This window comes from Magallana gigas, chromosome 2 (assembly GCF_963853765.1).
Source record: "Magallana gigas chromosome 2, xbMagGiga1.1, whole genome shotgun sequence".
Classification (NCBI taxonomy): domain Eukaryota; kingdom Metazoa; phylum Mollusca; class Bivalvia; order Ostreida; family Ostreidae; genus Magallana; species Magallana gigas.
This window is the reverse complement of record NC_088854.1, coordinates 18,348,841-18,371,199: the sequence shown is the minus strand read 5'-3', so window position 1 is coordinate 18,371,199 and position 22,359 is coordinate 18,348,841. Positions and strand designations below refer to the sequence as shown.

The following is a 22,359-nucleotide window of genomic DNA, read 5'->3' as shown; positions in this document are numbered from 1 at the left end:
AACTTCAACATATTTGTGAAATTTTAATAGTTAGAAGAAATGTTACAAGAACAGATGACAAAGTCCGTTGTCAGTTGATTGAGAGTGCCTCGAAGATTTACTTGACTAGACGCAACCTGTAAAAGTCAAACGTACATTTGACAAATAATTGACAAACTTTGACAAGCCCGGAAAAAAGGGCATTAAGGAAGTCGCCGACTCACCATTCTTCGTGATTGTTCGGGTTTCTCCGTCAGAAGAACACATAGATAAGGTTGCGTCATCATTCTTCATCAATACAGTGACCCTCTCGTACCCTGCATTAGGTTCAACCGCTGTGGAAAGAGGAGTTTGTGTCGATGGTAAAAAAAAGTATGTGTCGATGGTAAAAAAATAATAATACACATTTCGCATATTAAATTTCGAAAAGTCATATTTAATAAACTCAACAGAAAAAAGGAAAAACCTTTTATTTTTTTAATGTCAGTTTGCAGTAAATCCATGTACATAATCGAATTGACAGAGATTCAAGAGAATGCGGAATACTTATACTTACGGTTGTTGAATGTGATTTGATATTTACAGTCGGTTTCTTTCGTCACCGTGATGCATCGGTGGAGAACAAAATACAGGCTGTAGATGTCGACCGGGGATGAGCTGAAAGCACAAATAAGAATGAATCTCTCTCTCTCTCTCTCTCTCTCTCTCTCTCTCTCTCTCTCTCTCTCTCTCTCTCTCTCTCTCTCTCTCGTTTGTTCGTCTGTATCTGAGTAACATATCGTACCTTATTAGGATTTGGTCAGTGGACTCCTCAGCACACTTCCACGTGTTCACGGTGTAGCTGAACACTCTCACGTCCCATCCAGTCACCCCCGAGGAGCTAAAGGTCACGGTCTGCTGGGTTTTGTCGTCAGTCCATTCGCCATAAAGACTCGATTTGCAAGCCAGGCCTAAAAATCAAGTTTATAAACTCATCAGTTGGTATCAATGAACATTTGATTCATTCATAGAACTACTCAACAACGAAATCCACGAAAAATGGTATTCATCGAATATTTATGAAAACAAAGAACGTGCTTAAAACAAAATTTAGAATTCATTTCACTTAAAATATGATTACTAGCATAAGTATGTGATCCAATAGGATTTAAAATGACTAACGTTTGTTCTCGTATCAACGAGAGATGTTGAGTTATTTTTTTAGTCCCTAAAATTAAACTTTCACCGTCCCACTGTATTATTTAGGTATCAAGGTCAACCACAAACACAAAGTCAATGATAAATTTATAGATCTACTGTACTGTAGTACAATGTACTTACATGCTGAAACAAGAGACAGAAGAATCAAGATTGTCCTCATTCCCATCTCTATATCTGTGAAGAATAGGCACGTTAAAATTAAATCATGAGATAATGATTACATATTATCTATAAATGAGTTAAGATAGAAAAAAATTTACTTACTATTAGTTGATTTTCTTGAAGTAATGCATTACATTACCATTACATGAGTAAAGTAATGCATTACCATTACCATTACTTTGTTTTAAAAAAGTAAAGCTAATAAAGAGTTTTTGCAAATGTTTCAAATATAAAACACTCTTTAACATATCTACAGGTTCATGTTCAGTATCAGGTTCAAATTCAATGACTATATATACAAGAGTCATTCTTTATTTGCTCAATATATAATAATCTTGTGGCATTATGAACAACATATTACATAAGTAAAAAGATATGTATAGACATTTGGCATGATACAATGTCAGATATGATATAGAGACACAGAATTCTACATAATAACAGAAAAACAATTTATGGAATAATGTTGCGGTTATTAAAAAGCTAAATAGAGATATTTCCCTAGATAACACAAATCTTTATAATTTTGGACACTTAATTGTATTAATTTATAGACAGAGGGTTTTTCCCCAGTTATATTTCTTAATAAATTTTAATCGGATTTCTTTATGCTGAGGACACTTTAAGACAAAAGATTGCTGTTACACTTTATGATCAAAGTTTCAAAGGTTTCATCTTTTAACTGCATCCTATTAGTTTGAAAATCTTCCCAGCTATACTAAATATACGTTCTTCAGGTGCAGTGGAAGCTGGGACTGAAAGATTGTTTGACAATCTTTATCTTAGGATATATTAAGTGAAAAAATAGAAAAAATACATGAATCTTGTATTTTCTATCAGTCCAAACCAATGTTTTTGATATACATGTACAACAGAGAGACAGAGAGAGAGAGAGAGAGAGAGAGAGAGAGAGAGAGAGAGAGAGAGAGAGAGAGAGAGAGTTAAATTATTTTTAAATGGGTTATAATATTGGAAGTGATTTTGATTTTCATCATGGATGGACAGTGCATTCATTTTTCCCTTAAAGGTGCATATCTGTCCCCTATTCTATTGGGACATGGCATAGGGAAGGGGATTGGGATGTTTACCACTTCTTATAACAATAGATTGTTTTAATACTTAGTGTGTTGGCACATCTTTATTGAAGTGCAAACTAATTGGAGTAAATTGTTTAAATGATTTAAAACTCTTAAAAACAACACTCATAAAAATGTTATGAAACTGTGTTGTTATATCTAGTAATATGAACAACTTAAAAATGAAATTTTATAAATCTTTTTTAATACAACTAAAACATTTTTATTTCAAGAATTATTTCTTTCTTCTTTATAATACAGTTAATCAAATTCAAGTTCAGCTATTCATTTATTAATCACATTTTTTAAAGTGAACATGCCTAAATAAGCATAGTAATGCAAAGTAATGCCATGTAATGCCAGCATTACACTAAATTTTGGAAAGTAATGAATTACATTACCATTACTTGTAATGCTAATTTTGTGGCATTAGACATTACTAGCATTATTTTGAAAACATGTAATGCATTGCAATGCATTACCATTACATTTAGCATTACCCCAAGCCTGATTACTAATACACAAAAACACAGTCAAATTAATGGGAAAGATTAAGGATTTCTGAAAGAGGATTAAGACTTTTGTGGCATTACACACTGAACATCAGATATTTCAAATCCCTGTGTTGAACAATAACCCAACCGAAGTAAATGCATACATTGTCCAGATACATGTAAACATGGTAAAAATCAACAAAAACAAACCCTGCAGGTCCGCGTTCTTGTAAATTGTTTTTGTTTGCGAAAGAAAACGTTCTTATGAGTAGTTTATTATAAAAACACAGTAAATAAAATGATGAAGTACATGCAACGTTCATAGATTAACTCCAATACCGCGTTATATCAAGAGAACATGGTAAATGTCATTGCAAAGCAACTATAGGTCATTATAGTTTATTATAAAAACACAGTAAATAAAATGATGAAGTACATGCAACGTTCATAGATTAACTCCAATACCGCGTTATATCAAGAGAACATGGTAAGTGTCATTGCAAAGCAACTATAGGTCATTATAAATATAGCCAAAAAATAATTTTGAATAATATTATAAATCACTCTGCAGTTATCATAGAAATAAATGCGAACGTCATTTATTAGAGGTACGTTTAGTGTACAGACTATCGGATATCGGAAACCCATGACCAGGCACGTAGCATCGTTTTTTGAAAGGGGGGGGGGGCAGACTCATCCAAAAAATCTTGACAAGCAAAAAAAAGGGGGGGCCAAAGGTTACTTTCCAAATTCCTGAAAATCCTAAACTGTGGGGGGAGTAGTTTACTTTTAACTTCAATTTCACGATTTCCTTATTTTCAATTATAATTTTTACATGGTCCCATAAAAGTTGGGGGGGGGGGGGGGGCAACTCCATCTTAATTCAATTTTTTGTATGTAAATTTAAGAAAAATCTTTGCTGCGCAAAAAAAGCCCCCCCCCCCCCCCCCGATGCTACGTGCCTGATGACGCCAGGACATTATTTCGATCCACACCAAACTTTTTCCCTCTGTATGCTTGGCCCCAACCAAATATTTGGGCGTCCTGTGATAAAATCTCTGAGTTTAATATATTCTTTCGATGTGTGGGCATCTTCGCTAGCCAAAGGTTTTCGGTCCACTTTGCTCCTCATAAACGGTTTATGGGGAGCAAAGTGGACTGAAAACCCTAGCGAAGATGATGTGTGGGCTGCCCTGTCCTGTTGCAACCAAAATACACACCAAAAACGGAATTTCATTGTCAAATGACAAAGTTACAGACCTAAACTACAAAGGCTAAATAATGTGAGAAACCGAAAGGTTTTTCTCCAAATATGGCGGCCAAGGGACTTTATAAAACTTTTGTAAAGTGTGGATAGTGCACTATGTATCAAAGTTTGGATAGTGCACTATGTATCAAAGTTATTCAAACCCTGACTACTTTTTAGACATAGTATATACATGTAGAACCATTTTAACAAGACCTTGGACTTTCGGTTGGACGTAGCTATCTAGAACCATTTTAACAAGACCTTGGACTTTCAGTAAGACGTAGCTATTTATTTCTTGCGTCAAGAAAGTTAAAAATGAAGCGGTTTCAAGCGAAATATGCTCCAATTGCGTAGTCTTAGCTCAAAAGCCAGACAAATCTTGTTGATTTCAAAGAGCTGAGTGGCAAGCAATGAAATAGACAGGCCTACATTGCTGTTTGACATACATGTATCTACCAAAAGTTCAAGCTTTTGTTAAAATGGTTCTATATGCACAACACAACACTCTTATTATTATGCTGAATGTAGTATATATAACGTTAATGATGTAAACATTTGAGTTGTCTCGCCCTAAAAATAATTCTCGGAAAAGCAAACGTTTGTTCTTTCAAATTAATCAATTGATTTGATTCATTTTTTAAATCAACAAGTTGCTGTACAATCACAAAAAACCAACAAATGTTTATGTTCTTTCCAATACAGGATTGACCTTACCGAAAAAGACTTGTTGAGCAGACGAAATAATTCATTTATTATAATTTAATTTTTATTCTTGTACGTTCTTTAAAAAGCGTCACTTAAAAAAGCGTTTTCATGATTCTCATGTACAAATTAATTTGTTCAAAAGTTTATTGGAAACTTAAACATTAAAATTCCCAACAATAATGAGACTTTTTTTGGAAAGTTTCTTATCTTTAATCGTTTGATGTCAATTGGTTGTATCAACGTTACAGTTACATCTTCGGATGCTGTTGCTGTGGCGAAACAGTAGCGCGTTGGACTCAAGATCGTAATGATTTTAGCCGTTTGACACAACTATCCACCCAAAGTCCAAGCTCATGTTAAAATTGTTCTAAGGAAAATCAAGGACTGTGCGAAATAATCATGATGATGTCAGACTCATATTCCCATAGGAGATAATTTGGTTGTTTCTTTTAGCTAACGTAGCATGCTGTACATTTAAATAACAGTAATTAAGTTCATTAAACTGACTTACTTTTTACAATCAATTTATTATGTTAAAATAGGAGAAAGAAAGAAATATGTAAATATAAAACAATGAAATGCTCTTTTTGAAGGATTCATGCGGGTTATGAAGGTTAAGAAGGTTATCATTGCAGAAAAAGAATCTGCGATGTCGCCACCTTCATATCCAGCATGAATCACTAAAGAAAGCATTTTATTGTTTGGATAAAGACAAACTGACAGTGTACATAATAAAAATTAGCTTTTTGAAATAGCTAAGTGATGTCACCTTTTCCTGGCACGTAGTATTGGGGCATTGCCCCCCCCCCCCCTTCCTTTTCTCGCAGCAAATTGACTATATAATGCATATTTTTTTGATGAGCATGGAAGAGGAAGTAAATTAAGAGTAAAATTGGAAATTTAGAAGTTATATAGGGCCTATACAGATGCAGTACGCCCCCCCCCCCCGGATTAGGATTTTCACGATTTTTGAAAAGTTGTAAATTTCCTTTTTCTTTCTTGCTTGTCAATTTTTATTTTGATGAGTCTGACCCCCCCCCCCCCACCTCCAAATTCGACAACGATGCTACGTGCCTGTTTTAATTTTGAAATGATGATACCCCAATTTCTATTAATAGCGAGCGCAGCGAGGCGGCGCGAAGCGCCGCTCGCGTAGCGAGCTCCATAGACAACGTGTACGAACGGAGGAAATTCGAGTTGAAATCTGCACATTGTTCAAAGACCAATCCACACTTTACAAAAGTTATGTCCCTTGGCCGCCATCTTTGGGGAAAAACCCATATATTTCTCACAGTAGCCTTTGTAGTTTAGAGGGTTGTAACTTCGTCATTTGACATTAGAAATCCGTTTCCACTGTGAATTTGGATTACCCCAAGTTGGGGCAACCTACACATCGAAGGAATAAATTAAATTCCGAGAGATATCTTCACAGGGCGGCCAAATATTTGGTTGCATAAAGAAGGGAAAAGTTGTTTTTTCCGTTTTGACCTTTGGGTTGACCCCGCAAAGGGGAACAACTTTTGCAAAGTGTGGATTGGACTATCCCAGTGATCCTTTGCAGTGCATAGCAACATGGTGGAACAGGAAGCGTTTCAACGGAAACTTCTTACCTCTAAATCGCAAACATCATTTTCATTTAACAATAAAAAAATCCTTCTAAAAACATTAAAGTAAATAACACATAAGCCTACGTAAAAAAAAACTGTACCTTTCTGAACTTTTGCTGACATATGACGTCATTTCCTTCCCCGAATTTGTCCGACAATTTACGATAACTGTCGAGCGCAAAAGAAAGTTAACTATGACGTCACAAAGATCTCGCGTTTTAATTTCCCGCGATACATTTAGAGGCGGATCAAGCATCTGTACTGGATTTAACGAGTGCGTTCAGAGTATTTCCAGTGGTACCAATACCTAATTGCCAATGGTAACAAATAATGCCATTGGTGCCTATGGACCCATATGTACTCTGAACGAGTTTTGGGGTACAAAGAGTGGAAAAATTACCAATGTTAACAATGGTACCTTTGGTGTACCATTTGTTAACAATGGCTGACTATTTAGCGGAACATGTCAAACCAAGATGCAATATTTTTGCCTCGTTGATCATTTTGCACCAAAAGGATACATTCAGAAATATAAATGGTGTACAGAAAAGCATTTTTTCTTACATATTTTCTTCTCCTGCAAAACGTGCGTAGATCTATGAAAAACATGTACATGTATAGAGTGAGTCACCACTATGAAATTACTATACTATCATATGCACCCGATGATTTAGATAACGTTTTGCCAGGGACAGATTTGAAAGTAAATGCAATGGTTGATGCCAACGACAATCCAAATCAAAGGCCCCTACCCCTATTGTTGAAAAAGAACTGTTGGTGCTTTGTGGAAACTTTCTATATATGGCTGAACATTTATAAAAGGAAGTTTTTTCATAGAGTATATTCTCCTCCTTGAAAAAAAATTAAGGCCTTATAACGTTAGATAGCCTACATCACAAACCAAAAATTGGATAAAACTTTATTTTCAAAATGTTTTGGGTGCTTTGGATGGCAGTCACATTCCAACCAATGTCCCCAAACACCTGCAACGTGCCTACATATATGGAAAGAAAAAAAATCCTTTATACTTCAGGCATGTTACAATGATTATAATGAATTGTTCAGCTTCAACAAGATTCAAGGTGGAAAAAAACTGTGAAATTAATCTGTTGCCTTCAATGTAATACACAATATCTGCCATTTTTGTGACGTCATAAAAAGTTTGCATCGCTTACAAAGCTCTAGATCGTCTGCAGAAATGTCTACCTATGGCAAATTTTATCGACAAACATTGGTACCGTTGGCATACCAATGGTAAAAAAAAAATTACCAGTGGTAATTTTGTCAGCCAACGGCAGTACTCTGAACGCACCCAACATGTAGGAAGTACTCAGTATCAGTTTTAACGGTGACTCTTTGGCTGATTAGTTTTGTTTTGATGATTTATTTTTTTTTTTTTTTGCTTAATAGTAAAATTAATACACATGCAAGTTCCATGCTAAATTTATTGTCATATTTATCCAATCAAGGTAGGTGACAAAAAATTATTAAAAAAAAAAAGTCTAATCATTATTAGATCTACGTGCAGCCACGTCATTTTGTAATGAATAAATAAAAGAAAAGAATTAAACTGTTTTAAAATATCTACATGTATTTGTTATATAGTTGCATATGTGGTCAAACCTTATTGGATTTCACACACTAAAAAAGGGCACATGTCTACAACGCTTATATAGCGTACAAAAATTGAAAAGATTAAAAACAAAATTGATGTCACAGAGGAAAATAGTTAAAACACAGATAACACAGACACACAATTTATTGTTTACTGATTTTAATGATCATTATTAAAAGGTAAAGGAATGATAAAACATAATTGTATTTACATTAAAAAAAAAACGGCTTTGTGTTTATCTAAATATTTAAATAATTCTGTTTAACATTTTATTAATGCTCAGAGGTAGTTTGTTTAAGTGTATAAGCCTAGGAAGTGACCATTGGAATAAAAGTTTAATAACTTTGGGTTCCTTGTGGCGGTAAAAGTTTTCAAACAAAGCCCAAGTTTTTTGGTTAGGGCAAGTCCATAGGTTGCATTTAACAATGATGACAGATGTGTGGTTCCGTCTGCGCTCGCCCCAACGGTCACACCGTAAAACATATTATAATATATATGGGCACAAGTGATATCACGAATTCATGTAGGTGGTATCGTCTACAAAACTAGTGCATGGTAAATTCATACACGTGTTATCACATATTCGAATAGGTGATTCTTCCGTTTCAGATTCGAATATTAAAGGGAAATTTATCACCTTTCACATAGGCGTCGGAAAGGGGGGGGGGGAGGGGGGGGGCTTAGCGCTTAGCTCCAACTTCTTTTTTTTTCTTTTTACAAAGATAGACGTTACTACATGTACATGTGTATAACCAATGTCCCCTCTTTTGTTTGTCTTTTCTGTTTTGTTTATTTTTCGCATGTCAAGATTTCTGATAAGTCTAGTCCCCCACAATATTAACACCATGCCCACTAAAGGTACAGCCTCCTTTTTCTACTTTAAAAAATCTCTGGAAAGTGCTAAGCCTTGATAAGGGGAGAGTACCCATGGATAGATAGTTTTTGGTGTCTCTATGCAGCTGGGGGTGGGGGGGGGGGGGGGGGGGGTCATTTGAACGAATGTTTATAAGGCCAAGAAGGTTTTGTGCCAATAATGTGTCATGCACATTTCAATTCTTAAAGGTGTTATGGTGTTGGGAGGAGGGGGGATTTCACGGCCCTATTCATACTCAGGTTTAGAGGGATCGAGACGGTCTGAACTTCACAATATCAGGGACGTATATACTGTTATATATGTCTCTGACAATATCTAGGATCTTTGGTGTTAGATATTTTAAATTTTTATACATAACAAAACTTAAAAACACAAGATACGTTCCTCAATTTTTTATAATTTTGAATTTCCTTGATATTTTATTCCTTATTTGTTTACATTTAAACCTGTTAATTCCCAGATATTCAGGGTTAATTACCAGGCTTATTTCAGAGCTAGAATATTTCGAATTTTCCTTAAAAAAGCATGCAAAATGCATTTGAATGCTTATAAATAAAACCATACTATACAGTACATTTTATATTAAAAACTTTATATCTAAATAAAAAAAAAGAATCATATAACATAAAAATACAATTACAAAATTACAAAGTGGAAATCTTCACATTGTGGAGATAAAAAAATAGAAAAAATGGAAGATAGGTCGCGTCTGACCTAAATAAAATCAAAGATGATGTTTGTATTCCGGAATATGTTAGTCTTTACAGTTGAATATTATAATATTGTGATCTGTGTGTTTTAAAAGCTTTATGCTAAAATAATGATTTCCTTTTCCCAAACGTTCTAACGATGTAAATATGCTGTCATGGCTGACTTTAAGAAAGGAAAATCGCGAAACATTAGAAAAAGACGTAAATCGTCAGATAGTGAATCGGATTCGGCTGAAGAAGAAAATGTTGTGTATGGAATATTTTTATTTTATGACAATCTGCATTTTATTTAATGTGAGTTGTTTATTCTACCAATTGTTTGAAATAGTTTTCTCAAGTAATAGTTACTTATTTTCAAAGCTCAAAGATACAGGATATAAAGGAGCTACAAAAACTAAGAAACAAACAAAATGGCGTCAACGCAACAGCTTTGGCATTAGGAAAGAAACTTTCCAAAGAACAGGCTCGCAATAGTGTAAGTTAATGTAAACTGAGTACTTTGTCACATGATTCCGCTGAACACCATTGTATCGTCATAATTTTATATAGATAAAACTCACATGCACCTGACGTTACATATATTCTCATAATATAAAAATATACCCTCTACATAATAACACACTATGTATATAACATGTATAATTAAACCCTCTACATAATAACACACTATGTATATAACATGTATAATATTAATGTCAGGTGCTTGTGCTCAAACTGTTTGAATATAAAGCGAGATTTTAAAATATATGAGGGTTGCTTTTTGCAATTTTATATGGATATTATTTCCTCACATTTAATAAGGAATATACAGTAGAAATTCGAAAGACAAGGCCTTGCGTCATCGACTAATTTCTGGCCATATATGATAAGGCAATGGTCATGACTTTTTATAGATTCCTGAATTTAACTGATCTCAATGTTAAAATCACCAGATAAATTACTCTTTTATGCACAAAAAGGTCAATAGATTAGTTATTTTAATCGGAAAAGTTTACAGTAAATTGTGAAAAAAGCATCCCAGCCATTTCTGTGTAAAAGATTGAATTTTAGATTTTTAACCAAACATAAAGAATAAAGAAAGGACTATCCTTACCTCACCCTTTGTATACTATGGTCTCTTCAGAAGTTCTGATTTTGGATTGAGTTTTAGATTTATATTTATATATATATATATATATATATACACATAAATAAATATAATTAATATGTAGATATTTCAAAGTGGCAAAATTCTGTCACTTAATTAACAACACGTTTTTATAATTTTATCACACCTGTGACATTACCTTTGGATCAACCCGTGTATAATCAATATTCATTGAATTTGATACATTTTTCTAAGGTACCTTGTGGTGAATATGCACTTTTAACATTATTTGATATCATGATCTCTAGCCCATCAATCTGTTACTATATATGATTTACATATATATTAAAGTTTGTATAAATGTCCCTTCTGTCACCCAGCATATACCACATTACAATAAAAATGTAATTTATATGAATATTTTTATAATCATGTTAAATTGTTTACAGAGTGATCCTTTTAAACTGGAGACTGGTGGCATGGTGGATATGAAGGAACTGAAAAAAAAGTATAAAAAAAATTCAGTATATTTAGATATTCCATAAGAAATTATTGTTAAGTCTAAATACAAAGAAACATAATGAAGGCTGTTCAGAAAATTATTGAGACTCTTACTCCCTGTGGGAAAAAGATAAACCATTAAAATTTTTACCAAAAAGTAAACCAAGATACCCTATATCAATGTGAAAAATTTTCCAGTCAAAGACAGCATTAGATCATTCCTGGTAAGCTGACAATTAAACTAATAACCCAAAGCAACCCCATACTCATCGCAACATCTTTTTCTTGCTCCTATGGTTTAAAAGCCTTACAAACAAATGAAAAACATTAATTTTTTTTCATTTGCCATCTTTTATTTTCATTTTAAGATACATTGTACCGACATTTACATATTCTCTTCATTCTTGATTTTTTTGTGAAAAATTGAGTAAATTTTACCCAAAATTTATCTTTCTGTGAAACGTCTCTTACAGTCATCCTCTTCTTGTTTTAGAACTGTTGATACCAGCTTTTGTGTAAAAAGTAGAAGATATTTAGTCCCCTTGTTATGATTCTAGTTGAACAATTAGTGAAAAAAAAACACAATAAAATGGAGCTCTTGACTCCTTTACATTGTATAGTTTTTGTTGAAGCAAATGCTTAGCCTGAAAAGGTCTTCTTCCAAGATTAAAGATTCCCAGAAATTTGATGTTCATTCATCGGCTGCTATGGCATCAAAATGTAATAAACCATTGTGGTCAGATTTATATTGCTTAATTGGTATATATATTTGTACTATATCCATATTCCAACTCAAACACCAGTGAAACTTGCACAAAAGTTAATCTCAATAAATAGCAAAATAAACACATAATTTGATTTCCTTTATTATCAATTGTTGTTCTACCAACACTTAAGAAGTAGTACGTTGTTTAAGTTTTTTTATCTCAAAGTTTTTGTCTGCACCAGGTTCCCCATCAACTGACTTGTGTATGTATGGTCGTAAGCAAAATACATGAATTAAATATTTTAATTTATTACTTTATTCAGTTATTTGTTTAGGTTTCTTCAATGTTTATGCCAATTTTCATCAAAATTTGTCATTTATAAAGGGAAATATTTGTGTTGTCTCAATAATTTTCGAACAACCCTCGATAATGCAAAATTAAATCATTTAAATATTAATGACTTATTGATTTCATAATCAGTCAGTTGTGATGCTTTTTAAACAGTATATGATCACTAGGTATTCCTTAATGTGTTTTGAATGCGTTATTAAATGCAGCCACTATAATATGGTCTTCATATGAAACAGGAAACTAACAACTGAGGAGGTGGAAGCCATTGGTACAGCTTTTGCTGCAGAGACAAACAGAAGAGATGAAGACACAGAAATGTTTGTATCCATACATATAGCTGACAGTTATTTGATATAGTAATAGAAAATTGGTGCAAAAAAACCCCATGAAAGATTATCCTCTCTTCCAATAATATACTAATACACTGTACATACATGTATAGAGAGATAAATATGTTTTTGTTTTCAGGTTGAAGTATGTTGAAGTGGAGTTAGCCAAGAGGAAAGGACATCACAAAGAAGAAACGCCTGTTAAAGGGTACTGTTGAGTACAGCACAAAGCTAGGGAATTAATGAGACTTATATTCAGTACTGTGTATAACACAAAGCTTGTTAATTGATAAGATTTTGAGTTTAACACAAAGCTAGTTTATCGATTACTGGTAAACTATTCAAATACTATTTTCATTTTCAGTAATTCTGTTAATTGTATTTCATACAAAATTCAAACCTTAATAATTTTGAAGTTTTAATCAATGAATGATTAATATATTTATTCGAACTTGTTCACCATCATCAAAATACATTTTCAGTGAAAAAAATGACCGTAATAAATTAGAAAATCCTTGTCTGTATAATGTATATATTGTACAATTATCACTATGATATATGTTATTTGATAATGTTTTAGGCATTCTCAAGAAGATGCTTTGTATGTCTTACCTGAAAAACTGAAAGTTGGATCTGGCAGCAAAAGGACGGAGGACATGTTGTCCAATCAGATGTTGTCTGGAATACCAGAAATTGACCTTGGCATTGAGTAAGTTTGTTAAGTTAACTATCTTCATCTATAGATATTTTGCAAAAGTCTCTGATAAAAACCAAATGCAGGGAACAGTATATTATCCAATTTTTAATAAAATATCTATATATATAGGCAAAGATAATTTAAGTTTATTGTCAGATGCAAGTACTTGGTACATAGAGAATAATTATATTTTAATTTCCCCTTATGTAATTGGGAAAGGTACCAGTTATATCTTTTTTTCATTTGTCTGTCAGCCTTGACCTTCCCTCTAACATTGACATTACATTTGTATGAAAACATTGTTGGAAAGAATATTCCATGCATCTGATTTTACTATATATGCTATAATAATTTCAGGGCCAAGATAGCCAACATTGAATCAACAGAGATAGCTAAACAGAAGCTTCTGTTGGAGAAAATGAGGAGAAAGGATCATGAAGTGTCCGATTTTGTTCCAACAAACATGGCTGCCAATTTTGTTCAGCACAACAGATGTAAGATAAATTAAAGCTGGTATTCCTTATTTTTCATTTATATATATGATATTGACTTAGCCTGTAGTAAAGTAATTCAGTGTTTTTAGAATGATATGTGTTGAGAAGAAATTTCCACAAATTACAGCTCAAAATTCATCTACTGTATACCTGTACCGCCCGTATACGTAACTGTACTAGTATACATGATGATAATTGTTATGATAATTTAAGTATATGTAAATGTAATTTCAAATATTTTTACATGATTATTTTTCATACATTCAGTTCATGAATGTTATCTTATAGTGTTGTCCCAACAAGTCATTGATTTGTTTATTGCAGTCAACATTGAGGACACAGCACCTATCCTCAAAAAAGTGGTGGAGCTCCCTAAACCAGAGCCAGTCCGAGTGGGTGATGCAGACAAGCTCAAGCAGGCTGGCAAGTTTTACATTTATTCAACCTACCATCTTGTAAAATAGTTATTTCCCCTCATCATATTGAAAACTAGTTTAAAATGTACTTTCTTGAAATAGAATCTGACAGGGTAATTGATGCAAAACATGCAAAAAAAATTACAGCAAATCTGATCAGAGTTATCTCCCTTGCACGTTTTAACGACAATGTTTAATTCATTCCCAAGTTTAAATCTCTCTCATTTAACATGTTGGATAGCAAGGAATTTACAAATTTTAAATGAGATGATCTGCATACATTGTATCAGCCTAAATAAAATTCATTGTTTTAAAGCATATAAACTTTCTGGACATCAAGAAATGTTCAATATAATATTACGATGTGTTCATTGTATATATATATATATATTTATATACATGTATTTTCCAGAGCAAAGGAAAGCTTTTTAATGTACATATACTTATTTTTTATTTACAGATAAAGGAAACAAAGGAATTGAGAAGGCCACAGACGACTTTCATTATGAGAAGTTTAAGAAACAGATGCGCAGATTCTAATCAGTTCTTCATGTGTGTGTTAATAGGACACCACAGAAGACCAAATTATAGAGAAATCATAAAAGACAAAAACACTTTTGGGGCTGCATAAGATCTACTTGATGGACTTTCACTGGTACAAAGTATTGAGTTTTAGTGAGAAATTTAAGATATATTTAACTCATTCTGTCTAGCAAAGCATCTTCTTCGTTGGATCAATATTATGTCTCATCCATGTGTTAGAGAGAGAGAGAGAGAGAGAGAGAAACTTGATTTTGTGTAGTAAGTTATCATGACAAAATAAAATTTGATCAGTATAAACCAGTTCTTTTAATTTTACATTTAATAATTTTATTTACCGGTATATTTGAGAAAGTCGATAAAATTCAGAAATGAATTAAATAAATTTGAATGTGGAATTTTTTAGTTGACAAATCTGTTGTATTATCCTTTAATGACACATTCTTGGTAGGTATTAAAAATTTTTTTTTTAATACACACAAACAAGAGACGATACTTTTATTTTTATCATCAATAATCTTTATTATTGACATGTATAGATACTGAAATATTTTGAAGCATTCAAAAAATTGAGAAGTCTGAACCATAATCTATTAAAGGACTGAATTATACCGCACTACATAACAATGAAATGGTTAAAATGTTACATTTGATTCTCCAACAAATATTAAAAAACAAAATTTTGTAATTAACATGCATTAACTATATCACATCTTTGGAATGAAACATAAAGGCATAATTGTAACTAGGGCCTTGTGTCTTTATAGAATGCATGCCATAACTGATGAAAGGAGATAATCCACTCAATAGGATGGCAAGTTTTTGTAATGCATTTTTCCGACTGAAACCTTTCAATGACTTGCATGCATGAATAACAATGGCACACTGAACAGAAGTATGGAATACATGCAAAAGTACTTCAAAGTTTTTTCTCTCTATCAGTTTATTATGACATTTCCAAAGTAACAAAGTTTGATTTTCAGAAGGATTGACTATAAAAACAGCTTTGAAATTCACAAGAGCTCTGAAGTATTTATATATGCTGACTGAGCATGCCAGTTTATACGCACAATCCCAAAGAATAGAGTTTGATTTTCAAAGTGAATGACTAAAAAAAGTGTCTTTGAATTCAATTTCACAAAGTCGCTGAAGTACTGGTTCATGCTGAATGAACATGTCTGCTCAGGTTATGAGAAATCTTTCACACTAGACTTGTAATGCTGTGCTTGTAAAAAAAGGTTAACTGTAAGTAAGCGAATATCAAATACTAGGGGTAATGATGTTGTGCAGTGATACATATACAGTGTCGGCTGTAGGCCCTCCACTTTACATAACACAGATAACATTCAATTAGAAAAAGAGACAGGTGTGTTTATATGACTGGGACTTGTTGCTCATGTAAGAATCAATAAAAAAATCTCCAGGTAAGAATATCACAATAAATTATTATATAATCTCATAAAATCCACTCAAATATCACAAAACATTCTTTGGAATGAATCGAATACACCCAAACAATGAAACATTCAATCTGTTATATAATAATGAAGTATTAAGTGAGCTAACTTTTGAACATATACATACAATACATATATACCCATCTCATTTATATGACAGTCCACTAAATACTTGAAAGAAAATCTCTCATACCCGTACAATGTATAACATGGATTATTCGAGTACACTATATATAGCCTTTATATTTTAACAAATGACATGGATAAAGAATCTTGCTTTCATTTGATATTACAATGTAATATAATAACCTGGGGTGGGGGTGGGGGTAATCCTGTCAACATTTGACAGTATTAAACTTGTAGGTGCACATTACACATATACAACTATTTAATGACTAGAATGTCAGATAACCCTGTAATTCAGTAAACCAAGGAGAGGGTGGGAGATGGATTGACTGTAACACGATGTGCAGGATAAAAACAACTTCTGTGATAGATTATTACACATCAAGACAAAAATGAAAGACCTGTGCTCTTGTATTAGCATTAAACCATATCAACTGGTCAAAAGCTCATTTTTCAACAACAAAAAGTCTGGCATACACATAACAAGCTTTCAACTGCAGTAATACAGTAATAATGAAAACATTATCTATATATACTACTAAATACAGTCTATGATTACTATCTTGATGCAAAAAGAGCTATATAGTTTTATAAATACAAAAAGGACATCTTCTCCTGCTCATTTATCTGTGTTGACAGTCATACAGTAGCAAAAGCACATACATGTGTCTGTACAAACTAACATTGCACAGATTTCACTAAATATTCAGAATGATAACAAGCAAAAATCACAAGATTGTCTGGTGAATCAAGTCATTCTCTTTACTTTGTACTAACTAACACCAGTCAGATTCCGACTCATCCGAATCGTTATTTAATGGAATGTTACTATCACTGCGCATCTCTAACTTCTCCGGTTTCTTTTTCCGAGCTTTTATACCATTAGGCACTGAAGTAGAAGGTCTTTGCCTGCCTCTACTAGCACTTGAGCTTGGCTCCTCAAACTCACTCGCCAAAAATTTAGTTCTCTCACTAGAGCTTTTGTTGACATCCGGAGAGTGACTACTGGACCTGTATTTGTTGAAGTTGGAGCGGTCCCGATTCCACTGGTCACCGTTGTTGGAGCGCCTCCCCACCTGGGGTAAAGTCTTGGACTGACTGGAAGAAGGAGCACTCACTTTGTTCAGATTATTTCTCTCTGTGGGGCTGTAGGGTTCTGGCCTTCCAAACTTCCCTGGGGGTGGGGGATAATGGGAGATGGGTGGTGGAATATTTTTGCTTTTGGGTTTGTGTGTGGGGGATGCACTCAGTTTAGGAAAGTTGATATTTCCTGGAGATTTCACCGATTTAGGAATAGTTGGGGAAGGCAACACTCTAGGCATGTTCTCTTTCAGTTTTGGTTGAGCAAGATTAAGAGTAGAAGGCTTAACAAGTGGCACATTTGGAAGCTTCCTGGACTGCTTCTTGGGTGGTGTGGAAGCAGGACTAGGACTGCGCGACCTGTCCGTCAAGTTGGAAGTGCCATAATACTCATGCATTGGGGTCTGGGAGGGGGTGGTGTTCGGGGAGGGGCTCCTTGACCTAGTTTCTAGGGAGGTTGACCGGTAGAAGGTGCTATCTCTGTTGGCATGGCGTAACGGCTGGGGGCTGGGGGAGGGGGAACACACCACCTTCTCCTGTGAGATGAGGGGTGGGCGGCGAATCAGACTGTGAAGCCTCTGGGAAGGGGAGTTGGGTAGACTCATACTCAGACTGTCGTCGTGGCGTGTTCCTGTGAGGAAAATGTAAAACTCAGTCAGAAGTGAAAAATAATGACAATCAAAGAGCCCTTATATGATCAAAATAGAACAACTTTTATATTCTATACAGACTTCAAAAATAATCTGTGGCAGGATCTTTATTATTTGAAAACAATTAAATCAACATAAAATGAAAAAAGAATTAAGAAAATGTGATACAAAATGAAAGTTCCAAAAAATCTTATATTCATGCTCATGAAACCCAACCTTTTAAAAGGAAATGGAAAAAAAATATTTTGTTTTGTATACATGTACAGTCAAAGAATGTACTACAATTGAATGTACGACATTACGACATGTATAATTATTCATTATTCTATGTTAATTAAAATTAGTTAATGAAAACTTGTTTTAAACATATTTTATAAATCATTACCGGTAGTTTGTTTTTTACTTTCAATCATGCTTTAGAAAATATTATGCACTTGCAAGTAAAAGCAACAATGTAACCAAAATTGTTAATATCATATAAAATGATGTTATCCCTCAATCATAGAAGCGATTAAATGTTACCACAGTCCAATGAATGTTTTTCTCCCATTCTTCTAATAAGAAAATCAATTGAATTACAAATAATACCAGAAATCTCTGTGACTACAAATTAATAATGCCTAACAATTATTGGTGCAATTTATTTTTAGTGCAAACAATTCCTGATTTGAGTGAATTTCTGTATTTGTGCAAAAAAAAAGAAAATCTACAGCTAGGGAGTAAAATCTCATTCAAATTATGATTTGTATGATAAATAAAACAGTAATTCAGAAGTATGAAGGTGAATAACTGCAGCATAATGTACCTATTCCAAATCTCTTAAGTCTCTCTTGTTCAGAGATGTAATGAGCCTGATCCACAATGTTGCTGACCGCTGAAGCGAATCCGTAATCTCCACCACGCCGAGGGGACATGGATCGTCGCCCCACCAGGGGAGAGGATGTTGGGGAGTGGAAGGCCCGAGGCATGTTGGGAGAGCGGGGGGATATAGGTGAGGCGGGGAGGGAGGGGGACTTGTTACCCGAGCGTAGCGACAAGTCAGACCCTGCACGAGTCAAGTTGGTGTGTCCAGCTGCGTGCTCTGGTTTGAGTCCAGAAGAGAAGTCCTGGCCCATTGACTGTAGGTGAAATAAATCAAATTTATAAATATAGCTGACAACCCCATGGGTGTGCTGTGATTTAGGCAAAGTAACATTTACGAGTCAGAATATCTAGCAATGGGCTTTAACAGATTACAGTTCGATTCCATGTTTAAAAATCCTGAAATAAGGTATTCACATAAATTAAGAGAGTTCTAATAGTACTTAATACCCACATAACCAGAAGTCAAATAAAAATCTATACCACATTACATATAAAAGGGAAAAGCAAATGACACTTATCCGAAACATTTAGATCTACATCTAAATCAAATTACATGTAAGCAACCAAGTTGAGTTAGTGCAGATTTCTATTTTCCAACACAAGAATGCTTAAATACTCTAAACACCTGTAAATAATATGGATGAAGCTTCAAAAATAAATCAAAAGCATAAATAGAAATATATGTTCAAGAATTTCCAGTCATCCAAGCCCCATCACCACCTGTTGCCATGACTAAGAACCCTGACTACGACCCTTGACCCATAAAAGCCTTAGCGGATACCTCTGTGGGTTGGTAGTAGTTGGGCCCTGTGAAATGTACCCTACGTTTATGATTAACAGGTGATGAAATGGAGGATATTGCATCATCTTCATCATGCATTGTGAAACTCGTGTTGATGTACCAAGGTCCATCTTGTTTGTGACGTGCCTGCACAATTTTAAATCAATCCTAACATTTGCCTTTAATACAGTACATGCTACTAAATATTCTCTTATAGACTTGACTCTATAATTTCATGTCTTGACATATTTCCTTGCAAATGTTTCCAAAAATCTTCTCTACAACTGGATAAACTGAAAATTATACATGTGTTTTTGGATGCACTTCAACCAGCTTCCAGGGAATGTTTTAAATGGAGTCCAACAGTTATGACTGAACAATTCAACTTTATCAATAATTAAAATGACACTGGATTCCTAAATTTCATGAGGATAAAAACTAAAGCCACTCGCTATTCTAAAATTTACATCCCTAGAAACATCAAATCAGTTTTATCTGAACAAGTCATAAATAAAATTATCGTTTGTTTGGAATTGCTTCCCGCCTCATTGAAATACCCCCAGTGATAAAATTTCAATTACAAAAAATTTAGAACTTTTTTTTCTATGGAGATTTTAATTTTATAACAATTTTAATTATATTTAAACTTCAAGTTTGAAAAAAAAAATTCATTCCCTCCCTGCTGCGTTTAGAAACCCCACGTGGCATTTCCTAACAAACATTTTTTTAAGGATGGCCTAAAAATGAAATACCGGGACATGTCATATCAATACATGTGGATAATCCCTCCATTAGACATAACAGATTTTCACACACAACTTACCTGGACACTGGTTGCATCCTGATTGTCTCTCTTTTTCTTGCTGCTGTTCCTCCTTAAGAAGCTGAAGGACCGATTCCAAGAGAGCCTATCACTGAAAGAACCACACAGATTTGTTTTAAAGTAATTCCAAGTACGGTACATCTGTCTTGCTATACTAGAACAAGATTATTCCACTTTATACATTTTGATGGGTAAAAAAACTTTTGGGACAACGAATAAGGGCCAGTTTAAGTTTCGCCTCAAATTTGATGGAAAATATTGCACACTTTTGTACATGTAATAGTAATCAAAAAGAAAGACATTTTCTTTCAGAAAATATTAAATTGTTTAAAAAATCAATTTAGATGCTTGAGACATCCCTGAGCCTTAGACATTATCACTCTGTAAGCAATGCATCTTGTGTGTTAATCACTGATAGGTAATGAAGTTACATGTCTCTAAGTTAATTCAACAAACCAAGTTTTGTACATCCTGTGACCATGACTTGTCATTTACACTACACGTACCTTTGGTCCCCGTAACCCCCATCATCTGAATGCTCCGAGTCGTGGTTCAGGCTTGTATCTGAGCGCCTGGCGGGAGTTTTGACCACTCCCAGCATTCTCTTAAAGAATGACTGAGGTCTCTAAAGATCAAAATCAAATCAAGCTTGATTAGTCTCACTTAAGTACACAATTCATAATAGTTAGCTATACATGTATTTCCTTAGCCATTTTACTCTGAAAACAACAAATGCAGATAATAGTAACAAAACAAAGACAGAAAGAAAACAGCTTGAGAAGAAAATAAATCACAAAACAAAACTGGTTTCAGAACATATAATAATACTATTACACATTATTATAGACATGGTTCATTCACATTGATAAAGAAAAGAAAGAAATTTGTTTGTGTAAATTTAAAGAGGACTGTTCATCAGAGAAAGAAAAACGAAGAAGGTAGTAGAAGAAATAAACAAAACAAAATGTACCTGCATTTATTGCTGATTTCGTGGATGACACTGCAGTTGTGAGTGCCATATTTAGACCCATTATTAATACATTAGTACCAAAACCAGATGAATTCAGGATTTGTATGAGTAATAACACCCCAAAACCCTAGAAGCTTATAATTAACCTGTTAAACTGCCTCTCTATATAAGCTCAGGATATAAATATAAAGAAATGTTAAGAGCTATTGAAACAACTTTACGTCAATTAGATTTACCAGCATATGTGTATCATAGTTTATTGAATATTTTGCATAACTTAGTATTTTAACACACTAAGTACATATTATTATAACTAAAGCTATATCAATACTGCACACACGATTTAATTAATGGTAATTTCTAGGTTTTTGATGATCTACAGTGTTAAAACGATCAAGAACACCAGTGCATCTACCACTGCTACTGTTTTATTATTTACAGCTTTTACCCATGCAGTTATTGTTTTATTCTTTTCTACTTCTCACTTTTCCAATCTACCAAAAATGTCATCATAAATTAACTAGGTGCGTATATATAATGCTTGTGATCAAAATTTCATGCAAGATTATAAAAAAATATCAGAAAATTTGATACGTAATGGCCTGGAAAAATGCCCTTTGTATGAAACAATTTTGTGCATAAGAAGGTTAAAATTTAAAGAAACATTTTGTAAAATACATAAATTATTGAAATTTAATTTGAAATAAATGACCACTATATATACAGATACTCAATCTGGTGCAATCATATGTCTTGAAGGCAGTGCTGTGGAGAAAATATATGACTCTCTGAACACAAAATGGTGCGAGTATTGA

At 33.6% G+C, this 22,359-nt stretch overlaps 3 protein-coding genes across 11 annotated transcripts in view; 1 reads left to right on the top strand and 2 right to left on the bottom strand.

The window, feature by feature from the left end:
* Positions 1 to 10: 10 nt before the first annotated feature.
* On the bottom strand, positions 11 to 10,854 carry LOC105323489 (uncharacterized). 2 transcript variants are annotated; one of them, XM_034446692.2, is made up of 6 exons: positions 10,765 to 10,854; positions 1,300 to 1,353; positions 764 to 929; positions 536 to 636; positions 204 to 314; positions 11 to 116 (listed from the first exon to the last, which is right to left on the bottom strand). In XM_034446692.2, exons 2-6 carry the CDS (start codon positions 1,343 to 1,345, stop codon positions 106 to 108), a joined length of 435 nt encoding a protein of 144 aa, XP_034302583.2. In that variant the 5' UTR covers positions 1,346 to 1,353; positions 10,765 to 10,854; the 3' UTR covers positions 11 to 105. The 2 variants fall into 2 exon arrangements, with proteins under 2 accessions (XP_034302583.2, XP_065931425.1); XM_066075353.1 differs by lacking the exon at positions 10,765 to 10,854 and adding an exon at positions 6,574 to 6,650.
* LOC105322253 (splicing factor C9orf78 homolog) lies at positions 9,761 to 15,085 on the top strand. The gene is made up of 9 exons (XM_011420879.4): positions 9,761 to 9,921; positions 10,032 to 10,146; positions 11,208 to 11,266; positions 12,554 to 12,634; positions 12,786 to 12,854; positions 13,227 to 13,355; positions 13,701 to 13,837; positions 14,162 to 14,260; positions 14,714 to 15,085. Exons 1-9 carry the CDS (start codon positions 9,827 to 9,829, stop codon positions 14,791 to 14,793), a joined length of 864 nt encoding a protein of 287 aa, XP_011419181.1. The 5' UTR covers positions 9,761 to 9,826; the 3' UTR covers positions 14,794 to 15,085.
* A 204-nt stretch (positions 15,086 to 15,289) lies between these two features.
* LOC105322251 (voltage-dependent calcium channel type A subunit alpha-1) overlaps positions 15,290 to 22,359 on the bottom strand; it is a 71,032-nt gene continuing 63,962 nt past the window's right edge. For all 8 annotated transcript variants that reach the window (XM_066075347.1, XM_066075345.1, XM_066075346.1 and 5 more), the window contains 5 exons: positions 21,081 to 21,199; positions 20,575 to 20,665; positions 19,752 to 19,898; positions 18,912 to 19,224; positions 15,290 to 18,087 (listed from right to left, as the gene is read on the bottom strand). In XM_066075347.1, the coding sequence (XP_065931419.1) occupies positions 17,153 to 18,087; positions 18,912 to 19,224; positions 19,752 to 19,898; positions 20,575 to 20,665; positions 21,081 to 21,199 (1,605 nt within the window). In that variant the 3' untranslated portion in view covers positions 15,290 to 17,152. The remainder of the gene's footprint in view (positions 18,088 to 18,911; positions 19,225 to 19,751; positions 19,899 to 20,574; positions 20,666 to 21,080; positions 21,200 to 22,359) is intronic.